This window comes from Cynocephalus volans, chromosome 13 (genome assembly GCF_027409185.1).
Source record: "Cynocephalus volans isolate mCynVol1 chromosome 13, mCynVol1.pri, whole genome shotgun sequence".
Classification (NCBI taxonomy): Eukaryota; Metazoa; Chordata; class Mammalia; order Dermoptera; family Cynocephalidae; genus Cynocephalus; species Cynocephalus volans.
The window spans coordinates 68,913,756-68,941,366 of record NC_084472.1 but is presented as its reverse complement, the minus strand read 5'-3'; the positions used below and the strand labels follow the sequence as shown (position 1 = coordinate 68,941,366).

General features: G+C 34.5%; 1 protein-coding gene across 1 annotated transcript in view; it reads right to left on the bottom strand.

Annotated features, from left to right (window-relative positions):
- The window catches only part of ZNF407 (zinc finger protein 407), a 445,122-nt gene that overhangs the window by 165,685 nt on the left and 251,826 nt on the right, over positions 1-27,611 (bottom strand). The window contains exons 5-7 of the mRNA XM_063077217.1: positions 23,547-23,713; positions 19,779-19,862; positions 11,181-11,301 (exon numbers count right to left, since the gene is read on the bottom strand). Of these exons, the coding sequence (XP_062933287.1) occupies positions 11,181-11,301; positions 19,779-19,862; positions 23,547-23,713 (372 nt within the window). The remainder of the gene's footprint in view (positions 1-11,180; positions 11,302-19,778; positions 19,863-23,546; positions 23,714-27,611) is intronic.

The following is a 27,611-nucleotide window of genomic DNA, read 5'->3' as shown; positions in this document are numbered from 1 at the left end:
CTGTGGGGCAATATAGATGACTTATTTCCACTTTTTAGTGGTTTAATACAACTGACACGAACACTCAGCAGTTATAATACACCCTAAGTCATGAAAACAAATCATGTACCCTATCTCACCCTAAGGAGTGATATATTTGCTTTCTCTTTTCGTATTATACACATACTAACTCCAACACCCATATAATCCTTATTATTACATTCCTCTTGGTAGGACACACTCCCGTAGAGTTACACATTTCTAGAAATACGGCAATTAATTGGAAGAAGGTAGGAGTGAATCTAAAACAGTCTTCAACAGAAGTTTTAACACAAAATAAATTTAACACAAAATAGAATTATGTTAATCATGGGTAAAAATGTTATATGATGTTCATAATTATTTGGAATAAGCCAAACAAATAAAAGGTAGGTAAAAACAAATCAAAAGGGCTGTAAATACACATGGAGGTGAGGTGTCATCACAATAAATGACTGGGTGTTCCTCGATTGGCTTATGATGTCATTCGAATGTCTTGTTAAATTTATTGACCTTACAAAAACCCTGAAACATTAGCAAAAATTGTTTAGAACAAGTCACAGAAAGATGTCACATTTTAAAAAACTACATTCAAAATGAGTGTTGTTAAATGATTATACTGAATTGTTAACTATGAGTAAGCAAATCTCTAAATTAATAAATAACAGTCGAAGCAGTACAGCCTTTTGTAGAAATTTTCACAGAAGGCAAATCAAATCCCAATGTTTAGGTGTGTATCTGTTGGGGGAGGAGGAGAGAAGAGATGAAATTTGGTGGTAAGCAGTACCCAAAAACGTGGAATCACTGTTAGGGCAACCGCACGAAAGCCCGAGAGGTTCTAAGTGCTGCACTCCATGAGGAGGGAGAGGCCCCATACAGCCACTGCTGAGGACTGACCTGCTGGCGGTGCCCTGCACTGCACCTGCCCTCAGTTTGCAGATGCTCGGCAGCCTTCACTGCTTCAACTGGCTCCCTCGCCTCAGCATGTGAGCATTTAAGCAGAACTTACAAAGCAATCCTTCGCAAGCAAATGAAAGCACATGTTGTGTGTGTGTGTCCACCTGCCTGCCCGTCCCGCGGCCACCACCTGTCCTTCCCTCAGCTCCAGCATTTTCAGGGTCTTCAAACACCAGTCCGCATGGACACTTGCCACTGCTACACCTCTGTCCACTGCCCTAGCTTCTGTCCTCAACATGTCACCACAGCTGGCTCTCCCAGGAGAGCTAGAGCCCTGCAGCTGCAGCGGTGGCCCACACTCATGTGTCCACTCTTGCTCGATGCAGGGCACCGCTCTTTCCTGTGGGTCCCTTCCATTTCTTTGAGCCTGCTTCCCAATCTCTCTGCACTGGCTGTTTGCTCCTCTGCTTCCCCTGCCCCGAATTCTTCAAGGTAAGTATTAATCACATTGTTGTCTTCAAGTTCCACACAGATTAGTGCCGACCCTCCCACCTATGTATGACATGTTCCCATTTGGATACCACCTATGACATGTTCCCATTTGGATACCCTGTGGGCATGTCTCAAAGTTAACACATCCCAGAGCACGCTCACTGTCATTCTCCTGAAGGGCATTCCTCCTCCAGCAGGGAGAGCCTCCCTGAATGGCACCATCGTTACCCGGTAGCCCTGGCCAATGCACTTAAAGTATGTCAATAGGTGTTTCTGTCCCCCCCCGCATACCCCGGCCAAAGCTTGTTCTGCCTCCGTTTCTCTGCCCCACTCTCTACCCCACTGCCATAGCAGTAGTGTAGGGTTAGGCCATTATTATTTTTTGCCTGTCCCTCTGCAATTGTCTTCTAAACGAACTCCCATCTCCTGTGGTGTCCCTCTCCAATTCATCATTTGCACTACACCAGTGATCTTTGCAAAGTGAAGTGTGCAGAAGTCACTTTCCTGCTCACATTCTCCAGCTACCCACTGCCTTTGGAGTAAAAATCAAACTGTCCAGCATGGACAGTGGTAAAAAGCCCACATGTGCCTCCTGCCACTGTCTACCACATAATCTCACATGTCCTGCAGTCCAGGCATGCTGCAGTGAGAAGACAACTTTCAATCAAATGAAAAGTATAATTTTGGTGTGGAGAGTGGAACAGAATCTTATGTTTAACTAAAATTAAATATATATCTGAGGTTTTGTGATCAGAACAAATTTCTGAAATTTAAATGTCAACCACTTCTCCCTGCCAAACAATGCAATCCAAGAGATTAAATTGCCTTATTTAAGCAAAAACACCCAAACTTACCACATTTTCTCTTAATGGGAAAATTATTTGTTTTATAACATTCATATATGTGTTAAAAGTTGTAATTTAAGATGAAGAAACAAAATGTATTGAAGAAAAGACCTAGTAAAGTTAATCAACATAGACTCAAAACCTACACAGAGATTTCTAACAGTGTCATAGCTGATATAAACTATACAAAATGAGGGATAAGGATTGGTTAGCAAGATCCAAGCCAAAATAATTAAGAGTAAAAAGTTAAAGTTTAAGGAGTAAGAGGAAAGATTAATATCAGGTTAAAATTCCCTGTAGAAAAAAGTATCAGGTTACATATCATGTTATAGAACAACGAATTGTAGTTTATTTGAATTATAGCTCACTTGTAGCTCTGTAATAAGGAACAGCATAACATTGTTTTATTTAAAAAAGTAAAAATTCAGGAGTAGTTCCTTCTATAGAACTTCTTATAAATATAGGAAGTAGGAAAATAATACAAATATGAAAAAGCCAACAAAGACTTTGTGCTACATTCCATTAATTGAGAAGATGTGAAATTTATAGAAGACATAATATTGTCTTTACAGAAATTTTTAAGGAAAAGCCAAAATATACACAATATACGCTACCACAGAATGTAGCATCTTATTCCATAGAGGGAGTTTAATGTATAAGTATCAGAAAATACGCCGATACGCAAGCTACCTTGACTTCCTCTACCTCACAAAAATGATTGCATTATGATTTCTAAATGTTCCAAGATTTTCTTTCTTTCTTCTATGATTTTTGTACAGACCCTAGAGAGGCAGTATTTCAGAGTATATTGAAATAAAGGAGCTGAAAGCAAAACAAAATAACTAGTATCTTAGCATTCTGATTAAATTGACAATTGGTCAAAGTTTTATATAGTTCAAAGTGACTCTGTCTTGTTACTTTCTCTCAGATCCACATCTGAGGTTAAATCCAATCACACACCGTAGGGATGCACCAGACATTCTATTGACTGCTGTCAGCCCCTCCTAGTGATTATAGTGTTTTCCTAATAAGCTACATTGTATGAGCCTCTAATGCTAGTAGATATAGATAGTTACATAATAAAGTGTTTTGTTGTGTGATAATAGCTCTAGTGTCAGAGGAATAAGTTATTATGCAAGACACTATTGCCCCAAAAAATATTTTCTATTTTTTTTCATCTCTAAGGCCTTTCTTTCTACTATAATATATACAGATATATCTAACTACCACCCAAGGGACTGTCCATAGCAATTCCTTGTAGAAAGACCATCCCCAAAGATAGCTTTGGTCCTCTTATAATGACTGGATTTGGGATTCAACAATAGCAGGTAAAATAAACATGTTTATCTGGATTCTGCTTTCAGTGATAGCAGAGGGAATGTATGGTCACTTTGTGTTCAAAATGGCTCTTCTAATTAATGTGTGATCTCAATGCCTATTTCAGCTACAACAACATACATAACAACTTGTACTGATAAACAAAAAGTAGTATCTCAGATTCTTTTCATTTTAAAGACATCTGAACAAATTTGTAATTTTTAATGCTACAGAATCTGTTTGTTTTCAAGTCCACAAGATTCTTTACTTAAACTTTTTAGATTAAAATTTACCAATTTTTTTGGCAACTGGCCTGTACGGGGATGGAACCCTGGACGTTGGTCTTAACAGCAGCACCTCTACCCAACTGAGCTAACCGGCTAGCCCAAATTTTACCAATATTAATTAAAGGCCTAACATAAATACTTGTGCTATATCATCAACACATAGCCTGCTGAAACAAAAATTTTTTTTTTTTTGAAACAAAAATTTTTAAAAACCTATTTGCTTGTGTGTTATAGGGCAGGGAAGAAAAGTATGACTAAAATATGCCATATATAAAAGTAACATTAGACAAAAACATTACAGAAAATAAAAAACCAAATCCAAAACATAATTGGAACTTAACTGAGATAAAATTCACTAAGAAATGAGCAGATAGAAGTAGGAAATATATTATTCAGGAAAAACTCAATTTCTGCAGCAAAGGATAGACACGTTAGAAAAAAAGGAAGAGATTAACATACAGTACAGCTTTCATACTTCTTTACATAAAACCTGAAAAGGACATTGGTTTCATTTTGTTAGAGAAACCCTCAAAAAATCCCAACTAAACTTGCCAGAAACATCTATTGCACATGAAAGATAGTATAATTCCATAAAGTATCTCTTTGACACTTACTAGGAGAATCTTTTTAAACAGTATTTATGTTTGGCAATGACCGAACACGGTTTCATAACTAGCCATGATACTGACATCTACCTGTGGCCAGCTGAACTGTGGGAAGGTAGCAAGCAGGAGGCATAGCTTGACCAGGAGCAAGCACTAATACACAGCAGGATATGTGCATCAGGTTTCCAAAAGAAGCCTATCACATTTTGAAGAAAGCCTCAGAATCATTATTCTAAGAAAAATTTAGAAAGTAACTGGATTTTTAGGCTTTCAAACTAATCTTTCAGCCTGGTACATTTTTTTTTTTTATTCCATTAACTGGATTAGCAGTTACAATACAGTAAAATATAAAGAGATATACACTTGAGATATATAAGATAAACAGTATTGAATGGTACTTTAAATGGCAAAAATAGTTTTGATTTAAAGTCTACTTTGATATAACTAGGTTTGTGGAATCAATCAAATTGCTTTAAATATAAGTTACATCTAATAATAATACAAGATTTTTTTCATTGGATTATCTTTATGTAGTATCTTTATTCTTTGAGAATTTCAAAATAATCCCAAACAAATAAATGCTGCCTCTCATTCCTCAGGAAAATAAACTTTGTGCCATTCATTTTGGTATGTATAATTTCACTTTTCTCACTTTGTGTATATGACATACTGCTGTAAAGAAAAAGAGCTATTTTTTTCTCATTATCACTATTCAGTAACAAACTTGGCAAAACCAAGTTTGTTCTATCCATTGCTTCTCCTGGTATAATCTATGAACCTGCACAGGAAGCCAAAGGAAGACTGAAACTCTCTGAAGAGATTATCCAAAAGGAGAAAATTATCCCCTGTGGAGTTAGTCTCCCTAACATAGGATGCTGCTGAAACAAATGCAAGACAAGAACAATGAATCCCCTTGTATGCTGAATAGTTAATGCCGTAATATCTAAGAAGGTTTGCTTTGTTATTTAATTACATATAAACATAAAATGATTCTGTAAGTGTATAAAAATGTATACTATTATCTATGATCTGAAAATAATTTTTCATAATTGAGATAGTTTATAGAAATAGTTAAGAAATTAATACAAATGTTCAGAGTAAGTAAGCAAAGACTATAAATACAAGTATTTTCTCATTACATCTTTAAAAACTTCCCTAAAAATGATTTCTGGAATATACAAAGTTGATAGAATTCTATCAAATTAAAAGTATTTTTTGACAAAAATTTTTTAGTATACACACAGATTTCAAATGATGGCAACAAACAGCAAATTCTCTCTACTCCAATCACATGGGTAAGAACTTACCAGATTTGACTAGAAATACTAAACCAAATGTTCAGATGAGTAATAAGAGAGATACTAGGGTGTATCACAAAAGATAAGCACATCTCTAGTTGAGATATCACCACCTGAGTTAAGATGTTATTTCAAATATCTTTAGCCTACTCCTCACCCAAAAAAGAATGAAAAATCCTCTTGAGATCAAAAACTACTTTAATGTGTTAATGACATCTATGGAAAACACCGGCTAAGAGCTAAGTCAGCCATTAAGTAGGAAAAAAAAAAAAAAACCAAACTGTATCTCCTACAAGTTTAGCAAAACAATAGGGTGAATCTTTAATATGAGATAGGAATTGTAGATTTTATTCTTCAGCTCTATAAGATACGGTATTTCTATTCAGGGCTATGATTTCCAGTAATAAATAAAGAAGAAAAATAGTAGAAAAAAGTAGAAGGGTAAAAATCAGTTTTAAAGAAGAGTGTATAAGATTCAAAGTCCTGAGGCAGTAATGCAGTTGAGAAAAAAACCTGGCCAAAACTAGTCTTAAGAAACCCAGTTGCTCTCCCAAGTTTGATCATAGGGATACAGTACACAAATGATGGAACTGCCACAGTTTGGCACTGAATTTTAGTTTTCCATATCTACTAAATGACATTTAAAGTACAATATAGGATCATCCTTAATATTTTTAATACTGCAGGTAGTATTTTGTGTTACTTTCCGTGACTTCCCAGTGGTTTATTAATATGCATTTATTGTATTTCCTCCATAAATCCTAAAGAAAAAAATGGAAGCCAATGGGCAGATAATTTCCATGTAAATATACGTCCAATTGTGGCCACTTTAGTGAAAGGCATCTACTCTCATGTGGAAGCCAGTGTGATAAGTGAAAGAGAATGCAGTTTGATATTAACAAATCGTACGGGGAAGTAAGGATTTTATACTATTAGAAAGGAAATTTACTATAACAAAGTATTTTTCTATTTCTTTCTCCCATTAATACAGAGATGGCAATACGTAACAAAGGGAATATAGAAAAATGTTACACTGTTTCCATTTTATTGTAAAAACAACTTTAAAGAACTTGCTGCATAAATATTACCGTAGGACAGTGTGCTATGTATCTAAATTTACTCTGAAATTATAATGAATAGTAATTAATGGTGCAAAAGTTTTGAAGTAATAATGGAATATACTGATATGTAATGGATTAGACATTTGGATACTTTAGTTAGTAAAAGCTAAGGAAAGGAGTACTTGTTTACATCTGAATAGAATGAGATGTCATTGCCTAAATTAATAATGCAAACTTGAAAAATAGCCCCAGGTTCAAAAGACCAATTATAAAATTCTTTTGTAAACAAATCTATATTTGCATTTTTCATGGATAATTATTACTAGTATTTCTCAACTAATGTTCAATTTATAACATGAGAAATATATTTTCAAATGAAATTTAAGTAATATTTCAGATTCTAATGATGTAACTTACCTGCAAATAAGTGGTAATAATGACAAAGATAAGGAATACTCTACAGAAATAATTTTTATCTATCTATATAAAGCAAATAAAAATCAAAATGGGAAAAAGTTATTTAAATACTTTGAGCAATAAAATATTATGAAAAGTTACTAATAAGGTAAATATGAAAATAAAATAAATTTCTTAGGAAACATGCGATCATCTTAAAGGCATTTTAAATCTATGTAAATCATAGGTATTCAAATTTATTTATCCAGTGAAAGAAGACATTTCCTTTGTTTATGTGAAGCAGATATGGTATCTTGTTCCTCCTACTCTATGCAACTAAAACAATCTTTTTGAACTTAACTATCTACCCATTTTTAAATCTTTTTCTCATCAACAAAGGTATCTGTTTTACTTTCCACATTTCATTCATAGTGCTGAAATACAGAAGTATTCTTATACTTGCAAGTTTTTTGTACTCCCGGTCAAAGTTAACTTGCCTTTTGTTTACTAGCAAAAGCAAAACTATCCATATGTACACAGAATGGTAAAACTGCTGGATGAACAGAAAGTGTTCAAACTATTCACTTTCAATAATAATCAAATTATTCAAAAGTTTTAATAAAGTTAAAAATTATCTTTTTATAAAGGACACTAGCATTTGAAAAGGAAATGTGATAGATATCACTGGATTTAAAGGTCCTAAGTATTAATTCAACAGACAATAACAATATACTTAGCAAACTCCATCTCCTTTTCGATGCAGGACCTGACAGAGGCATCACATGGATGGGATCCAGCTGGCTCACACGCACTACTCAGAGCAGGTGATGTTATTTCGGGGAGATGATGTGAATAGGGGACAAGTACAATAACCTCAACCTCAGCAAAAAGTAATAACAACTTTCTAACCAAGAAAATCTGAAATATTTTAAAATACTTTTATGCATACAAAGACCAAGAGTCTATCAAAGCACACTACTGACCGGAGAAAGAAAAAAAAAAAAAAAAAAATCAAATAGCAACCTTTGCAGTAGTACTATCAAAAGCCTTAAGCCATACCTCTAGGAATTTACTCTTAAAAAAATTAAGGATATGCATAAGATTAAAGTACAAGCATTTTCAGAGTAAAAGCCTGAAAATGGCATACATGTCTAAAAACTTCATGATGGGTTACTGTTTATCAGTGTAACTTGGGCCATGCACGTATTGAAGCTACAGCATATCCTGCAAAAGAGTGGTTTTCAAACTAGTAATTACCCAGCAACTGATTTTTGGATTTAATAAATTTTTAACTACTTTGAAAACTATTTAAAAATCCATCTTGGCTTGTATTATAAATGAAATTTTAACACATTAAAGACCTTCAGGACATTGGAACTCCTGCATTAACTCATTGAACAGTATCCAGAGATTAAAAGGTGAAATAAAACCTATAACCATGCTAAATACTCACCTGAGGAGACAAGGAAAACTAGGCCCAATGTTTATCAAGACTCCAATGTGCCAGGCTCTGGCTAAGTAATGTCAATGTTTCTTATCTAATATTCACAATGATCCTATGAGGGTGGTCCAGTAATAATCCATATTTTACTAATGAGGAAGTGGCAACTCCAAGAGGTTAAACAGTTTGACTAAGGCCACATGGTTAGTGCGTGCTGAGCCTGGATCCTTCATACAGCTTGGGCTCTTACCGACATCCTCATGCAGCGTACTTATACCAGACTGCATACTGAAGCTAATTCAGTAGCCATTGTTATCAGTAACTCCCCACAATTAAAAATTTTTTGCTTGTCAAAACAGTCTTATAATGTTATTTCTAATGTTATAACAAATAAATATTATAAGTATAAAGGAAATATTACAAATTTTAATTATGAAATGTACTTATAAGTTATACAGGAAAATGACTATTGACAAGGAAAAGGTAGTTATAATTTGTTAAGTAAGAAAAATAAAATTTATACTGAAAGAAACAAAAAATCCCCACAAAACAACAAAAACTTTATGCATAGAGTACACACTGAAAGGATATATTACTAAGAGTTAAGAGTGATAGAGAAAATTTTTATAATTTTCTAATTGCTTTTCTGTGTTTTATAGGGAGGCAACTACAGTTATGATCTCCTTAACAAAGAAAAAGAGCATTCCATAATGTTTATTTTTTTAAAGAACCCATATTATCAGCACCTTAGAATTTCTTTATCCACCTCTAATTGGATCGCCATTTACCAAATTCTCAAGAAACACCAATCTAGTGTTAAGCAAAGACAACTCATAAAATGTTGAATAAATGAATAATTAATAAATGACATATATCTGTAATATCTCTCTACTATTCGATGACCTTTCACATAAAACTTAATGCAATAATGTGGCTGATAAGAGAGATTCTGGCAATACATTTGCTGAATGCACAAGTTACATCCACAGGAACACAAAAGTCTACTTTTTAAAGTAGCCTTCAGCATAATGATACTTCAATACTGTTGAAATTATATGTACCCAGCACAAATCAAGTAGAAATTGCTTGATTATTAGGCTTATCTAATCTATTAAAATAGCCAATTGGAATAAAAGAAATTCATTCTTCCAAAAAAATAGAAAATAAAGAAGGCTTCAGGTTTAATGAACATATTCTAAATTTCAGCACAAGTGGGCTGCATTTAAAGACATACCCTCAACATCCATGTGACCTTTGTCAGGACAATGGGAATCTTTGGGTGCAGGATGAAGAAGGTTCTCACTCTCGAGTTCAGGCTTCCTAAGACAGATGTTATCCAGCTGCCTGAAAACTTCCTGGTGTCCCACAAACCACCACCTGGGGTGCAAACTCACTCTCACAAGTTCCAAGTGCAGCCTGACCTGACTGCATGTTCTATTTCCTGTCTCATCTTCCTCCACACCTCTCTAAACACACCCTGTCATACGATAAAGGCAGATGATCTGGCACTGCCTGCGTATATCGCACACTTTTCTACACCAATGCTTTGCCGCTGCCACTAAGTGACTCTGCAACCTGGTGGATATTACTTTCCCACTGTGGACCCCAGCAAGTGGACTGAACATTCGTGACTTCCAAGATGCTTTCAGCACAAAAATTCTTCATGGTGTAAGCACCTCCCCATCCTCTTAGAACACACTTGTCCTTGAAATTTAACCATCTTTTATGCCATAGCTGGGATGTTCTCTCCTCTGTGAGTACTTCATCTCAGCTCAATGTGATCCTCGTCTGTGTGCTCACTCCTCTCTTTATTTACCCATTCCAATATGTATTATAATTTTTGAAATCGATATTAAGTCACTTACTATGCTATAACATCCTTAAAAGGCAGGAAACATTTCTTATATAATCTCCATTGTCTAAATGAGTGCTTTACTCATAGGAGATAAGATACCATACATGTACTGAATAATTGGAATGGTCCTTACTTTGAGCAATGAAATAAAATAATTGGAAATTCAGGTGTAACAAATAATTACAAAACCTAAATGTTAATTTGATAAAAAAATGGGAAAGAACTTTATATTTTTTAAATAGTCACTAAACTCTGTATGATACTCAAGGTGGATACACGTCATTATAAATTTGCCCAAACCCACAAAATGAACAACATGCAGCATGAACCCTAATGTAAACTATGGACTTTGGGTAATAATGATGTGTCAATGTAGGTTCATTGATTGTAACAAATGTATCACTTTGGTGGGGATATTGATAATGTGGGAGGCTGTGCATGTGAGGGGCTATGGAGTAAATGGGAAATTTCTGTACATCCTCTCAATTTTACTGTGAATCTAAAACTGCTCTAAAAAATATCTATTAAAAATAGTCACTAAAATTAGGTACACTTTAAAGTATGTGAATTCATGTTCATTAGAAAAACTAACTTCTATTGGTTATTCAACAGGATTTTAATCCTCATGGTGTCCCATCTGACTTTACTGCTCAGTGATGCATCATTACCTGTAGTCACACCAGGGGCATCTGTAGGGCTTTTCTCCAGTGTGCACACGTTTATGCCGAGTCAAATGGGACTGGGTTGTGGAGGCAAAGTTACACTCATCACATTTGAAAGGCTTTTCTCCTGTAATATATCAAGAAATGTTGCATATGAATAATAATAATTGAAAATAAGGGGCTAAACCTGGTATTGACAATTAAAAAAATTTATTTCCATGAAATGTTAAAAATATAGTTCAATGGACTCCACACATTTAGGATTTTTGAATATTTCAGAATGAAAAAGATAAAAGATATCACTGATTTATGTTTTTGTATTAGAATGTAAACAAGGTATACATACTTTAAAACTTATACAAACAGGAATCTAAATTATAGGTATGGTTTAGCTCCTGTATTTGGAATGATTTAACAAACTATGTTTCATTACAGCCATTATAAAAATCTCAGTGAGATTAAACCATAGAAAAGCGTAACAGAGATATACTTTGAATATACAATATAAAACATTAAAATTTGAATGTTAAATATGAAGAAAAATAAATAAAATCAAGCTATAAATGAACACCACTTAAAAGAGCATCAGAAGTAAAAGAAGTTACAGCTCATGGAGTAAAAGAGGCCTCAAAGAAACATTTAAAATAATATTTAATACCATTTTAAAATATACCAACTTGTAAAATAATACAAGGAGTCTTCAAAAAGTTCATAGAAAGATTTGTATTATCTTTTAATTCTATTTTTCCACAAGCGTTCTGCACTACTTCGAATAACCAGCAGACATAAACACCTTAGCTAGGAGGAAGTGCGAGGGCACACAGGACACAGCAGTAATGCAGTTGCGTGGCTGGTGTCCTGAACACAGTATTCATTTCACCTGATGCCTTGCTCCCCCTTAACCACTCCTCCCCCTGCACACAGAGGCAAAGAATCACGTCTTACCAGTCTGTAATTCCAGTAGCTACAACAGCTGGCAAGCATTTGAAACATGGCTATTTAATTTTAACTAATGAAAATTTAAACTTAAAAACTAATACTGGACTCAGGTGTTTAAAAAATGTTTAAATATGGTTAGAACAGATGGGAATGTGACTACTTTTTGAAGAGTAAGTTTTATCAAATATAAATATAGATCACTTGTTTCAGATGAAAATTTAGCTTCTGAATTGAGATGTGCTAGAAGTATAAAATACACACCAAATTTCAAAATCCTAGTACAAACCCAATAATATTGCTAATAATGTTAGATTGATTTAGTGTAGAAATGGTAATCGTTGGATAAATTTGGTTAAATTAACTATATTACAAAAAATAATTTCACCTTTTTCCTTTTTTTAATATGGCTAACAGGAAATATAAAATTACATATGTATAAGAGTACTTCAAAAAGTTTGTGGAAAAACAGAGTCGAAAGACAATATAAATCTTTCTGTGAAGTTTCTGAGGACCCCTCTTACAGCTCACGTTACATTTTGATTGGACAGTGAGGAACCAGAGAAAATCTCACTCCCCTATTTCCAAAAAAACAATTGATATATGCTAATATTGTTCTTAAGACTTTTTTCCTAAGAAATACTGCATTATGATAGATTAATTTTATGTATATTCAATAAATCTACTTGTTATTTCTTACATTCTTGCTTTTGTGATAGCTTTATAAGTGTACTGACTTATTTAGTAAATGAAGAATGAAATATCTTGGTTTAGTATTACTCAGCATTAATTTGGCTATCAACAAAATGGTACCTGTCCTGAAAATCAGAACATGTAGAAAATCATCCTGTGTTTTCTCAGTCTATTTTTATGGGTCTTACCCATAATTGTAACATTTAACTGAATGCATATACATCTCATTTGATGGTATTTTATCTCTCATTGCAGCACAGCTGAGTAGTTAGATGAAGCCAGATGGACTTCAATTCCGACCCCAGTTTTGCCATATTTCACTTGCTGTTAGACTCCTTTAGCAAGATCAGGAGAGTAATACCATGAAACATGCAGGGTAACTGAGAGGATTAAAGACAGTAAAAATATAGAAAGAGCACACTTAGCAGAGTGCTCAATAACCAGTTGTTTTTATCATTATTATGACAGAACTGCCTAAACACTGAGAACTGTAAACAAGTCTCTCACAAAGATAAAACAAGGAGCACACAAATGGCTCTCATCAAGAGCTCATAACCAGTAAAAAGATAAACAGCCAGCACACATAAAATAATTAATGACATAAAGACATCATTTAACAGATTGTGCCAAGAAATATCTCTATTTGACTTATTCTTGTAAAAAAAAAAAAAAGAAAAATAGATTATATACAAAGCAGAGTAAAAATCTGAGTTGAAAGGGATTTTTATCTCTTTTAGCCATTTGTCCTTAAGATAAATACCATTTACAACACCCCAAATCAAGTGGTCACTCAAAGTCTGCTTGAATAACTCTTTGTTCTCAGTTTCTAAACCTCTGGTCAAGTAACTGAAATTGCTATCTATACACAACTCAACTGTAATAAATGGACTTACACAAAAATTCACTTTCATGATGACGGCAGATTTTGCCTTAATTTGAGACAATATATTATATATTGTGTAAGGCTAAAGGAAAATAGCTCAATCTCTTCAAATTTGACACAGGAATGTTCTATGTCACGGAAACATATAAACATCCTCACGTAAACATATCTGTGAACATTAATGTTCATTATAAGAACTGAGTTTGCTCATTAAATGCAATGAACAGTAATTTAACTGCACACTGATGTTGAAGTAGAGTTCACATGAAAAACAAAACACAAAGGGAGCACTGGTCTGGATGAAATCACACACTGTATTAAGTATTTTACTAACTTGACAGTTGTCTGTCTAGACCAAACACGCGAGGAAGAATGTATAAAACATTTTAAACAGCTTCAAGAGGTATAACAAAAAAGGTAAAAACAAAAACTATCCATATTTACAGTACACAATTTGATAAGTTTTGCTATTGATAAAACTACCATCACAATCAAGAGAATGAACACAACCATCATGCCCAAAGGATTCCTGGTACCCTGTCTCTCTCCTGCTCATCTCATCCCCAAGCCACCACAAATCTGCTTCCAATCACTATATGTAGTTATTAGCATTTTCTAAATTTATGTACATGGGAACATACACTATGTGTTCTCTTTTGTCTGGCCTCTTTTTCTCAGCATAATTACTTTGTGACTCATCCATGTTGCTTCAGGTGTAAATACTTCATTTATTTTCATTGTTGAGAGCAATATTACACTATAGGGATATACTGAGTTTGCTTATCCATCAATCCACTAAAGGACATTTGAACTGTCTTCATTTTTGGCTATTAGAATGAATAAATCTGCTATGAACCTTCATATGCAAGTCACTGCATGAACATACATTTCCTTGTTTCTTGGGTAAACACCCCAAAATGAGATGGCTGTGTAATATGGTAGGTATATTTTCACTGTGTAAGAAATTGCTTACTGTTTTCCAAACTAGTTAGACCATTCTCACCAGCTGTGTGTAAGAACTGCCTTGTTCCACATCCTCACCAACACGTGATGTGGTCAGCACTTTACATGTGCATTTCTCTAAGGATGCTGAGAATCTTTTCATGTGCTTATTTGCCACACTTCTTAAATTTTTTTATTGAAATATAATTGATTGTACATACCTGTGGGGTACAGTGTTGAATATCAATAACAATACATGCAATATATGATGCTCAAATCAGGATAATTAGTATATTCAACATTATACAATATAATCATTTTTTGTGGCCCTTTACCAATTTCTTGCTAACTCTCCCCCCCTGCTCTACCTTGCCCACCTCTGGTTTGCCACACGTTTATATTCTTTGGTGAAGTATCTGTTCAAACCTCTTCATCTTTTTTTAATTGGTTGTCTGTTTCCTCAGAATTGTCTTTTGAGACTTCTTTACACATTCTGCACAGAAATCCTTCATAAGATTTGTGATTTGGATATATCTTCTCCCAGCCTGTGATTTATTTTTTCATTCTCTTTACAGTGCATTTTGAAGAGAAGTTATTACTTTATAGCTTTCAATTTATCAACTTATAATTTTTCAAGTTATCTTTTTTATCTTTTATGGGTCATATTGATATCATTATCAAAGAAATCTTTGATAATCCAGGTCTCAAAACTTTTTCTCTTCTCTTTTCTTCTAAAATTTATACAGTTGTAAGTTTTACATTTAGATTATGATTATTTTAAATTTGTATACGGTATGAAGTAAGGATCAAAGTTCATTTTTACTACATATGGATATCCAATTTTTTCGACAGTGTATGTTGAAAAGATAAATCGTCTTTGTTCCTTCGTCAAAAACCAATTGACCACGTAGGAGTAGGTCTATGTCTATAATCTCTACTCAGTTGCACAGACATTTTTGTCTACTATGATGCCAACATCAGAATAATTTGATTATGGTAGCTTTATAATAGGTCTTAAAGTCCTCCAACTTTGTTCTTTCTCAATGTTGTTTGACTACTGCAGAACTCTGCATTTTCACATGAATTTTAAAATCAGCTTCTTTATTTATTTTTTTAAAAAGCTTGATTGGATTTAGATTGATCAATGTAGGAGGAAATGAAATCTTAACAATATTAAGTCTTCTGATCCATGAACATGGTATAGGTGTCTAGGACTTCCTTAATTTCTTTCAGCAGTGTTTTGAAGTTTCCACTATAGAGGTTGTACACATCCTTTGTTAGATTTATCTCTAAATATGGTGCCTTGTTTGAAAACAATTGACAAAGATAGGTACAGGTCAGTTTCTGAACACTATGGTGTTCCACTGATTTACTGGTCCATTTTTATACCAATACAGTACTGTCATGATTATGGTAGCTGTATAATAAGACTTCAAGTTAGGTAGTATAAACCTTTCAATTTTACCATGATGAATCTAAGTACTCAATCAATTTGAAGATATTGTTCATTATGCAAATTCAAAATTATATTCTGGTGTCTAGCATTCCATTCAACCTAAAGGACGGTAAAATGTTTTGGTGTTATAACTCACTGCTACCTTATTTACTGTAATAGCCTTGGTATACACCTTAAAGCTATCCATTTTTCATGGATTTGGGAGGTATTTGAAGGGGTGACATTATGGACCTCAATGCCTAAGTCAGTGGTATAAATTAAATGTCATCTAAGATCTTCAGACTTAATTTTCTTGGTTTGGGAATTTAACATAAGCTCTTTTAAAAATGTGTTTAGTGTCGCTTACTTCATTTAAACTTCCTGGGCATTTTTATGTAAAAAATTTTAAACTTAGAACCAATACTTTAAAGAATAGTGGCATTTATATTCTCTTTATTTCTAATAACTTAAAGTTCATATTATGTTAGTATTAGACTGCAATAAATTATAAACTGTCACTTCCTATTTACCTTGACACTATAGATTAAACTGTGTAATATTATGAAATTCTAAATTATATACAAGCTGATACGTAAAAATACAATGTTACAAAAATATCATGCTACGTAAAATGCTATGCTAAGGAAAGATCACACATATCTGAGATCTTGATAGGGTAAGAATTCCATGTCACTTTATACAAACTACATACATTTATTAAAATCTGTATATAATAGTTAATTTGTAACTCATCTGTTTTGTTACATGTTTAGCACTATTGTTCTAATATGTAATCTGGTAAAATTTTTAAAATCATTTATAGGTAACTTCTGCAGGAAAACATACTGTAGAAATATAGAAGGAATTTCTTGTTTGGTAGTCTCGATATATAGTCAAAAATAAAAACCTAACTTCTAGATTGTAAAGTTTGAAAGAAAATCTTACAAATTTGAAATAAGAATTTCATTTTGTTAAATATTTGTTAACTGTTTGAAATAAGACAAGTACTACATGAAGAGGCGCACAGAGCTGCTAAAGAAAACATTTTTGATGGTGAGCTGAACAGATCTGGTGCATTTTGGGAACAGTACTTCTGAATCCTTTGTCATCCCAAAGCCAGAAGGATGAACACATCTATGAGTAAGCTATTAACTACTTCCAAATGATGTTATCTGTAAGTCCACAGGGCTATCTTTAAATATCCTATTCAAAAAAGCAGAACAAGGATGAAATTTCCTTTCATCCTATTTTTTCCTTACATGACATAATAGTACATATTAGTTTAAACTGTGTTGTTTTTCATACTTTCCTTCACAAGCAATAATCTTGGCCAAAATGACTATAAGGGAATATTTTGCAGCTTAGGTGCCACTGATAGGAAAGTAAAAGAAAAATGAAGCAAGGGCACCTGAATGGCTGCGGACACAGTGTGGTGTCCTTCTGTGTGTCACCCATCTGTCAGACAGGCTGACCATGTCTCACAGAAACTCACACTTCACATTCCTTTGGGCGGGCTGGTGGTTATTAAGCTGGGCAAGACTCTCCAACGACACATGAGGATTTGCTACTGTGCCCTTGAATCAAGGGTCTCTGACAGGTGATAAAAGTAAATCTTAGAATGGAAGATGTTTTGTGTCAGCCCCCTAGACAGTCTGTATTGCAGTAGGGAATTATTTACGCCATTTGGAACACTTCTGATACCTATCCCTTTCCAAGCTCATTGTAATTTGCCTGGGCACTCTGTGGTAAAAAGGTAAACCATGTCAAAGAGGAACACATCAGAGAAATATAGATTTCCAACACAACATACAAGTCTGGCCTTGGGGTGGGGAGAGTTATGTGTTGCTTAAATATTTTAAACCCAGCATAAAAGCGAAGTGCCTAGACTGAGTTGTACTAAGCTCTTTTGTTGAAGCAAACAGTCTAAAGAAGTGATTTTGGTGTTAACAAATCATGTATGATTTGTGCCACAGAGGCAGATAAATGCCAAAAAGACAGATACCTCTGTCTGTGAGACATTGTCCTATATGGTATAAAGTTAATAGCAAAGTAATAAGGAGCCTCTGGACCTGACATAAAATATAAAGTTGAGCCAGCTTGATGAAGGCTTCTTGATCGATCTATCACCTGAACGCCTGTGATCACAGCACTGCTGTCTCCACTGAGGTGGCAAGAGGGGCAATACCCTCTGGCAGAGGTGGCACAAAAGGGAAGTCTCTTGTCCCTTGGGGGCCACACCAGGTGGGATGAGGTGAGCTACAATGACATTTAAATTAACAATCTGAGCATCAATAAACTGAAAACATTAAGCATGAAAAAGCCCACATGAGCACAGTTACCACACCTATTCTCAACTTCTCTGTGACAGTGGTCAAGGATGACTGCCACCCACTGGGCCCCTCCTGTCATCACTTAAACTGAATCTTTAAGTCAGTAGGTTAAAATAGTGCATGCACAGGTAGCTTCTATAAATTTAAAATGGAGTTTTATGTTTTCAAAGTTAAGTTTTTGTTTCCAATGTTATGCTAAACATTGGAAATTTCCCTTTGATTCAACAATAACTCTTATTGCATATAGAAATTTAATCATATACATTCAAGATCTAAAAGGAATGGCTGGCATTAATTTTCACTGATCTTACAAATAACATATTGCACACTGAAGCTATCTATATATAACTGCTAAATATAACATATCAACAATCATAGTGTATCATGAATAACATATTTTATGTACTTTAACTTCATACCATTTTTGAGTGTGACTGTCAAACTCAACCATTCTCATGGTACCCAAAGAAAAGTACAACATTCAGTTACCAACTGTTTTACCACATGACTTACCTAACTGGGACGCATTTGAGAGTAAAAAGGAGTTCTATTAATAATTACAAGGGACAAAAATAATTACAAGGCCATAAATCAGTACTGTCCCAGGCATATATAAATTAGAATTATGAAAATAATTACTTATAAGACCCACTACACAAAGTAGGTAGTAAAATTTGATAAATGTTTAAAACTTTTCAGCCTTATATGTTCCTGATCAAGGAATCTATTTTATTTTACTGAATCACCAAGAATGCACATCATGGAAAAAACACCCTCTTCAATATCCATAGTTAGGTCTTATGTTGCTTCTTTGTTGCTATCCATTCTTAAAAGCAAGAATGATTGACTTCAAACCACATCTACTGGCAGACTGATGGGCAGGAGTGAAGGGAGGGAGGGAGGCAGAGAGATAGACAGGAAGGGGGTGGTGGACAGGCATCCTGCAGGAAGCTGTGCAGGGAGGCGGGAGAGGAGGTACCAGGTGGGGAGAGACAATGACTGAGAGGGAAACAGGCTGACAAGGACTCCCCAGTCTGCACCTGTGACACCTAAGGAATAGTCTTACCTAAGAGAAAACAGCCTCATATATCTGGGCTTTGGGAGCCAAACTGTTTTGTTTTGGTTTTTTTTCCTCCTATTTAACATGAATTTATTGAGGATACCTGATCCCTAAAATATGCAATATGTCTACTTTTAAATATATTTTTAATAGACCATTTAAAATCTTACATTATTCAAACAGAATTTTCTGTAGACCCTCAAGTACACAGATTTTATAAAAATTAAACAGAAACTAATCAATAGTGATGAGAACAGTGGCTGGGGTTTTGAATGCCTCACTCTGGCCTTTGCAGAGGCTTGGCCAGGGACAGGCTCGTACTGACCTGTGTGCTGCCTGCGGTGCTTCGTGAGGGCGTGCCGGGTCCCGCCGGCAAAGCCACAGAGGTCACACAGAAACGACTTCTCGCCTGTTGCAACAATAAACAGATGAGGGACTGCAGAGGTCACAGATCATTAAAACATATCTATCAAGGCTTTCAGGGTTACTAATTCCTCCAATCAAATGTTTCCATGTAAATATGTCAAATGGGAATGAAATTACCACTGCGGTTTATTGACTGTGATAAAATCTGAAAAGCACCACTGAACATAATTACATACTTGTCAGACCCATAAAAATTAGCTTTATTATCAATGGAATGGTTTTGTACAACTTCATTTCTGGTAGATGTCTTCCAGATGGGGCTGCTTTATGCACTTGAACAGTTTTTATGCATATCCTGATTTTTTACAATTCCCATACATCTGGCCTTTCTGAGCTGGGTAAGATTGCTTGGAATAGTTAATATACAGTATATATGATTCTGCCTAAATAAAACATATTGAATTTTCTAACAACTTAAGGATATTGAATTGGCTTTACCTGATTCTATAAGGGTCTTCTTTAATCACTTCCTATTTAATAATATGAATAAAATGGCTTCCTTGAACATACTGAAGGTCCCAAGTAACAATAAAATCGACATTACTCAGGACCAAAAGCAATTCAGTGCTGTTTATGTTTCTCAAACTTTTATGGCATAAAAAAGGAAGTCTAGGGATTGCTAAAGAAATTTTACAAAAACTCATATTATTCATCTTTAATGGTAGCTCTGGACTGGAAATCCCTGTAACAATTAGAGACAGATTTGGTGGACTAAGCATTTGTTAAAAGTGTGTAAATGCTCATTTTTTTTTAGCATTTTTACACAAGCTAACATTTTGCCGTATAGTTTATAAATGCAATATATCTTTCTAGTGTAGCATATTTAGGCAATAAGTGCTGGCCAGCTAGGCAGTTCATCCTATAAGACTCGCAAAGAAGGGCAAAATAGAATAAAAATGCTAACCTTAGAGAGAGTCAGTGAACTTATAAAATACTTCTCCAGAAATATAATAAATCATTTGTATCTATCTTTATCTACCTCACTAATTTAGACATTTAATGCAACAAGTCTTTCAAGAGTTTTGCCCGAGTCAGCCGGCTTTGTTCCAAAACGTGTTGATGTAACAAAAATTTAAGCTTGTGACATTTTGGAAGTTAAAACTGTTATTTTAAGATTAGAAAAAAATAGTAAACACAGGAAGGCAGAATAACTATAGTAATCAAAAGAGAGTCTCCCCTTTACTTAAGAGCATTACTGTTTTTCTTTTAAAAGAACACATTAGTAAAGAGAATTTTAACCAAATTATATTTAATCTTATTTCCCAATGGTATGTCAAAATGTTCATTATTAAAAAGTAAAGCTGACTTTAGATATTTTTGCTGTCTTTATTTTTCTATTCTAGGGTTAAGTTCACTCCTTGAGATTATTACTTCAATACAGAAAGAATCAAGTAGATATGCAATGAAGACTAAGGTTTAATCATAATCACTCATTTAATGATTTAATCAATTTGGAATATAAATCTGTCTAACTAGCTGTATTATCAATTAAATAACACTGAAAGTAGACTTTTTGTTTTAATCCCAAAAGACAATTTGCTAGTTAATATTAACATACTATTCTATGCTGAGGCATAATTGTTCTCTACAGTTTATTCATCGCCATAGTTTTGTGGGTGTTAACTCCTTGGACATGAGTGGGAATGTGTGTTTGTGCCAGGACAGACACATGCACACATGCACACACACATTTGGTGGTCTGTGTAGTGGCAATGTTGGTGCTGTATCATACAACTAGCAAAATTTCGAATGAGGAAAGAGTATTCCTACAACTTTTGGATTCAAGAAAAGTATACATCCTTCCTGTCATTTATGAACTCTGTGACTTACATCTTTCTTGCAACATAAAAACATTAAATAGCATAGAATCTCCTGAGATTTATATTTTCCACATGTGTATATGCTGCATACGTACATATAAGTTGCACGTATTAAGTTTTAATCCCTTCCCTGTCTTAAGACATGTACAGACACAAAGACAAAATTATTAATTTTCCAAGTGATTTGATTATAGATACATTGGTGACCTTGATTTTTTCATGTGTAGGATTGTATTTAGGAAGTTAGTCTCCAATGTATTGTATGTCATATTTACCTTGGTGGCTTGATTTGTTTTTCATTCTAAATTCAATTTTCACTTGCCTGTTTTTTTGGAGAGAGTAGGGGGCTTTGGGTTGAACAGTGGGCAGAGTATTTTTCAAGAAAAAAAAATCAAGAATAAACAAAACGCAATATTTCACTCAATATAGAGGGAATTCTTTTGGCATGCCATAATTATATGATAGCATAAATATAATGGGAGACTTCTTTTTGTAACAACTTGAATTAGTTTTATGTGTGCCATTTTGCATTCAAATATAGAAAGACACGGAAACCAATCCTTTATTTTCTATTAGAAAACAGCCACTGTCCCCTATCTCTCATTATGGTGCAGACTACAAGACCTAACAACAAAAATCCATATTATTGATCCAGCCAAGTCTCCACAATTATTCTTTAGAAGGAAACGCCGACGATAAATTACATCTGCACTGGCTTTTCATCTGCTGTTCGATATAAGTGATCTCTCAGGGCAGGCTGGAGACCTTAAATCGTCAACACCCTTGTCAAGGAAACTAAGGAGGCCTGGGCTTCCCACAAACTGCTTCAGAAGAACTTTTAGCCTATAATTTCTAACAATAATATAAGATTCTTGGCAATCAGAAGAACATTTGGGAATGCTGATTAAAATTTATTATTTTTTTCTCTGAAACAAAATACATTCTAAGAGGTGTAAAGAGAAAGAAAACCACAAAAGTACCAAATAGCTCACAGTAATAGAGTTTGTAGTAATATAAAGGGAGTACTCAAATATAAGCCTGTAAGGAAATTCTGGGCCCACTGTACTCAGACAATGAAAAAACAAGTCATAAACAAAGACTATAACAATAGGTATTAATGAAATACATATTTATGAAGGCCCAGACTGAGAATTCTCAGTACCATACTGAGGTGTCCATTCAATCCTGCTTTTACTATCAGTTAGTTTAAATTCCATACAGTTTTTTTAAAAGTTTGATGTAAAATGCATGTGAATTAGGACTTTTTTTAATATATAATTTTCTTTAAAAAATCATAATAGCTAAATTCAGATTAGTCTATACGTATTAATTATGAAAAATTCTTGGATCTGATAGTACTCTCCTCTGAAGAGAAATACTAATTTGTTTTAAAAAGTTTTAAATATAACATAAAACTAAGATTCAATAATGTCTAAAAATATTATGAAACTTTCTTTATATCAGTAACAAAATATGACTACTTATCTTCACAAACTTAATCTCCCCAAATGATCTTCTATAAAGATAACATCGAGAAAGATGTGTTTAAACGCACACAAACATACATATACACACTTAACATAAATGAGCTGCTAAATACAAACTTACTTTGTTTAAACACACGCAGGTTGGAATATGCACAAATGTCACTTTAAAATTACCCTGAGTATCACTGAAAAGCAGTGAAATGGTACCATACCTTTTAATATATAATTTCCACAATCTTAAACTGCAAGTGAACAGCCCTACCACTGATGACTAGTTAGCTAGTGAATGCACATGTTCCCACTGTCCCCCCAGAGCCACCCCTGCCCAGCCTCTCAGGGCAGCCAAGGCGCGCAGCACACCTGTGTGCGTCCTGTAGTGGTCTTTCATTGCGGAGGCCGTGAGGAATGAGTAATGGCACGTGGGCCAGGTACACTTAAATGGCTTTTCTCCTGTGTGGAGTTTCATGTGGTTGTTCAGGGCCCACTTCTCTGTGAAACTTCTATCACATAAGTGGCATGTAAATTTCCTGCATGAAGGAGAGAGAAAACAATGTAAACATGGCCTACACACCACCTCCGAAGACCCGACAGAGCATGTGTTAACCCTGCAGCGAGGAGCGCACAGTCTCTGGGAGGAGAACTGCAGGCCTGGTCTGTCATGTCTGTATAACCAGGCATTGATTTTTCTGTCGAGGCCTGGCACTTCAGCCATTTATTCTCTGCTTTGCGGTTGGGCCCAACGGGTTTGAAAAATTCTGTTACAGTCCAGTCACCCCTGAGGCAAAAGTGAGAATAGATTTCACCTGTACAGGCCTACACCACTTATCCAGGGCAGGGGCTGTCAGAGCAAAGGCTAAATGAAATGCTATCCATACTCAACCGCTCAGACAGGCCTGCTGCCTGCCAGGCGGGTGGTGGGGCCGTGGGAATAGCACCGTTCCTGAAACGCGCCCAGCAGCCCACACCACCACGCTCCCTCCCCAGAGAAAAAGAAAACCCTAAAGGTGTTTCCTGCACAAGGGGTCCTTCCTGCTACCAAACAGGAACATAAAAAGTTTCCTTTGATACTAAGAAACATAGTTCATATCTATGGATTTTTGTAAAACATGTCTTTGGGAAAAACAAACCTTAATTATTTCCTGTATGAAAAGAAAGGAAAATAACAAATCAGTACTTAAATAAGAAAATATTTCAGGTTCACGGGTTACAGTTTAAGATTTTTTAATAACTTTAATAATAAGCAGAATATGAACCATAAACAAAACCTTTAATACTTCCGTTGTTGATCTTCTGTCCCTTTTCACTTACATTCATGAAATCATTGCTAAAATTTACTTTTTATTTCTAATACAATTGAATTTAAGGCAATTCCTGTGACTAATAAAAGAGTGTCTCGCTAATTAACTCAGGATAATGAACAGTCAAATAAAAGCAAATTACAACCCAATAATCAAAATTAAAATATTTCATATGTTGATAAGCACTTTGCCACAAAAGAGAGAGACTATGGAAACTGGAGTTGACAATCAGAATTGATACTTTTAGTAAGTTAATGCAATTAAAAATATAAGTTATAATATCTATGTTATAAATTATAATATAAATAAGGAGATATAGAAACAGTATATGCTTTCACATAAAGGCTTTAACCATGATTTTACAGATTTCCTTAGCCCCATAAGGGTAGATAAAGAATTCTAAGCTCCAAATGATTAACTTTCCTATTTTGAGGCAAATGTGGATTACTTTAACAAATTAATCATTCAGAATTTCACAAATTCCTATGAATCAAATTATGAAATTGTCTTTTATAAAAATCCATCTCTTTGGTTATGTTTATATTTTTATAAGGTTAGATCTTAAATGGAATAAAAGTAAAAACTGCTAAATATTTAAGAAAGGCCATATAACGTATCTTAAGTGCTTCATTAACATTAAAATTGCCCATTTACTTATCTATCTAATGTATGTAAATAGATACAATATTTACACCCATTAACACAGACTGACTTTGAAATTACTACATCATTCGATCATTGCTTACTGGTACTAGAGAATGACAAATATAACTTAATATTTCGAAATACACTGTTAAAAAAAATGTCATGTGCGTATATCTCTTTGACGGGTCTTCATGCATTTAACATTTCAAAACCATGACAGGGATCTTATTTCCAAGATAAATTCCCCTATCTACTTATTTCTTCATGTATTTATTGTGGATCTAACCTTCTCCTACAAGAAATAAATAAAGAGGTTAAGTAGATGCTATCTTTTAACAAATAGTTTCTCCTGACTGTATTACAACTTTATGAATGACAAAATAAATCCCTCATTTTTAAATCTATCATGATGTACATTTAACGAAATTACATCTATGAAACCTCAATATATGTACTGTATTATTCATACATAATAAAAATGTTAAACTAAAGCTTAGTGCCTGTCGTGAAATGTCAAAAGCCAGATAACAAAGAACTAGGACCACCAATTGACTTTCAGAAACCCTCACATTTTACAATTCGCTTTATGAAAATAAATAAGTTCATGCACTGGTTCTTTGAAAAGAACTGGAAATATTACTAATGTAAGCTGCCTTTATAAAGATTAAGACTTCCTCATCAATGGGGTGTTTCCTGGATCTACACAAATTCAGAGTCTCAAATACTGTAAAACACTTGCCTTCACTCGACAAGTCAGTAAGACTTTGTCATCTCCAAGGGATCATAGCTTTTTGGGACCTTCAAGAAGTCCATCATGATGCAAGGGCATCAGTGTGTGTTTTGGATGTACTTTAGAAACACCTGAGATACCCACTATACCAAAAACACTGTTCTAGATAGTGTAGAGAAATCAGAGTGTGAAAAAGAGTCAAATTTGGCTTTCAAGGAAATTACAAGCTACAATGGGGAAAAAAATCATTCCCAAAAATAAACTCAGTGTCAGGAAAAAACAAAAAAAGTGTAAAATGCCATCATTAATTTAAAAGAAGAGCAGCTAATAGGGCAGGGCAGATTTGAGAAGCTTCTCAGAGGTGGCATTAAATTTAGACATTCAAAGATAGGTGACAACTGGAAATGGAGGGCTAGCAGGGAGGATTTCGGTGACAAGAATGCACTAGTGCGTCACAGAGTTGGGAAGCAAAGGTGTTGGCAAAGTCTCACCAACCATGACTCGCAGTAGCCTGCCACCCGGCTGTGGAGATGCCTTTTGCAGTCACAAGGGACGGCGAAGCCCTGTGACTTGCAATTGGATTAAATGTCATAAACCCTTTTCTATCACCACATGGTGGTCTTCTGTAAGAAATTTCTAGCTTAAGTGAATTCACAATATATTAAAAAGACGTCTGTTTCACAAAATTTCACTAATGCAGAGGGTTTTATTGTAGGTTAGCTGAGGGATGTACAAAGATGAGTAACTGACAATCATGTAAAGATCATAATCTACAAGGGTAAATAACACTAGCACACAAAAGAGCTCAGAAGTGCCTGGTACTCAGTGTTCTACTGTAAATAATTTTAGACCAAATGGATGAACTGAACTGGCAATTGAGTTTCATTCCTCCCCTCATCTCACCAGACTTCAGAGTCGGAATGTGAGAGGTGGATATCTCAGCAATAGGGGGTCGTTCAGGCTGCTTCTGGTTCCCAATTCTTATACCATTTGGTCTTCTCTCCTTTCTCATCTTCTGCGTTATTTTACAAATTGTGGCAGATTTCAAACACAGAAAAGTGCAGAGCTGTGTCTACCACCAAGAATTATGTACAAAGATAATAACAGCCATATTTCCCATATTTGTTTCAGATTCCTTTGGGATTCTAAACATTTTAAATTAATTTTTAAAATTTTAAACATTTATAAATTAATTTTTAACAAAATGGTATGGTACGCACCTCAGGGTGACAAATGTGCTTAGCAGAAGGCCATCTCCCAGGGAGACGAGCTGGCTTCAATGCCATGTGCAGGTCTTAGGTACTCCAGCTACTTTACACTTTATAATATTTACAAAACAGTTCAAAATGCCAAATAGTGCTATCAGACTTGGAATGAAAGAGGGCAGTTTGTTACCTTCCTTTAACTCAGGCTTCACTAGATGTTTCTATTGGATACAAAGAGATCTTAAAAGGTTTCAAAAGGAAAAAAAGTCACAAACAAAAGAAATCAAAATGATACCAGACTTCTCAACAGCAACATGGGAAATTGGAAGACAATGTAGGAATGATTTCAAAAGTTTGAGGAAAATGATTTTAAAGATAGAATGTTACATGTAATACTTTTAGAAATTCCTATCAAGAGGTATGTTTATTACAAAGTTCCTGAGATTGAGATGTCTATTACATTAAAACTTAAAAAAATAAAGCCTGTTTTCATGTGGGTAACTGTGACGTAGAAGTCAATTAAGAGTTAATCTTTTAGCATAAATTT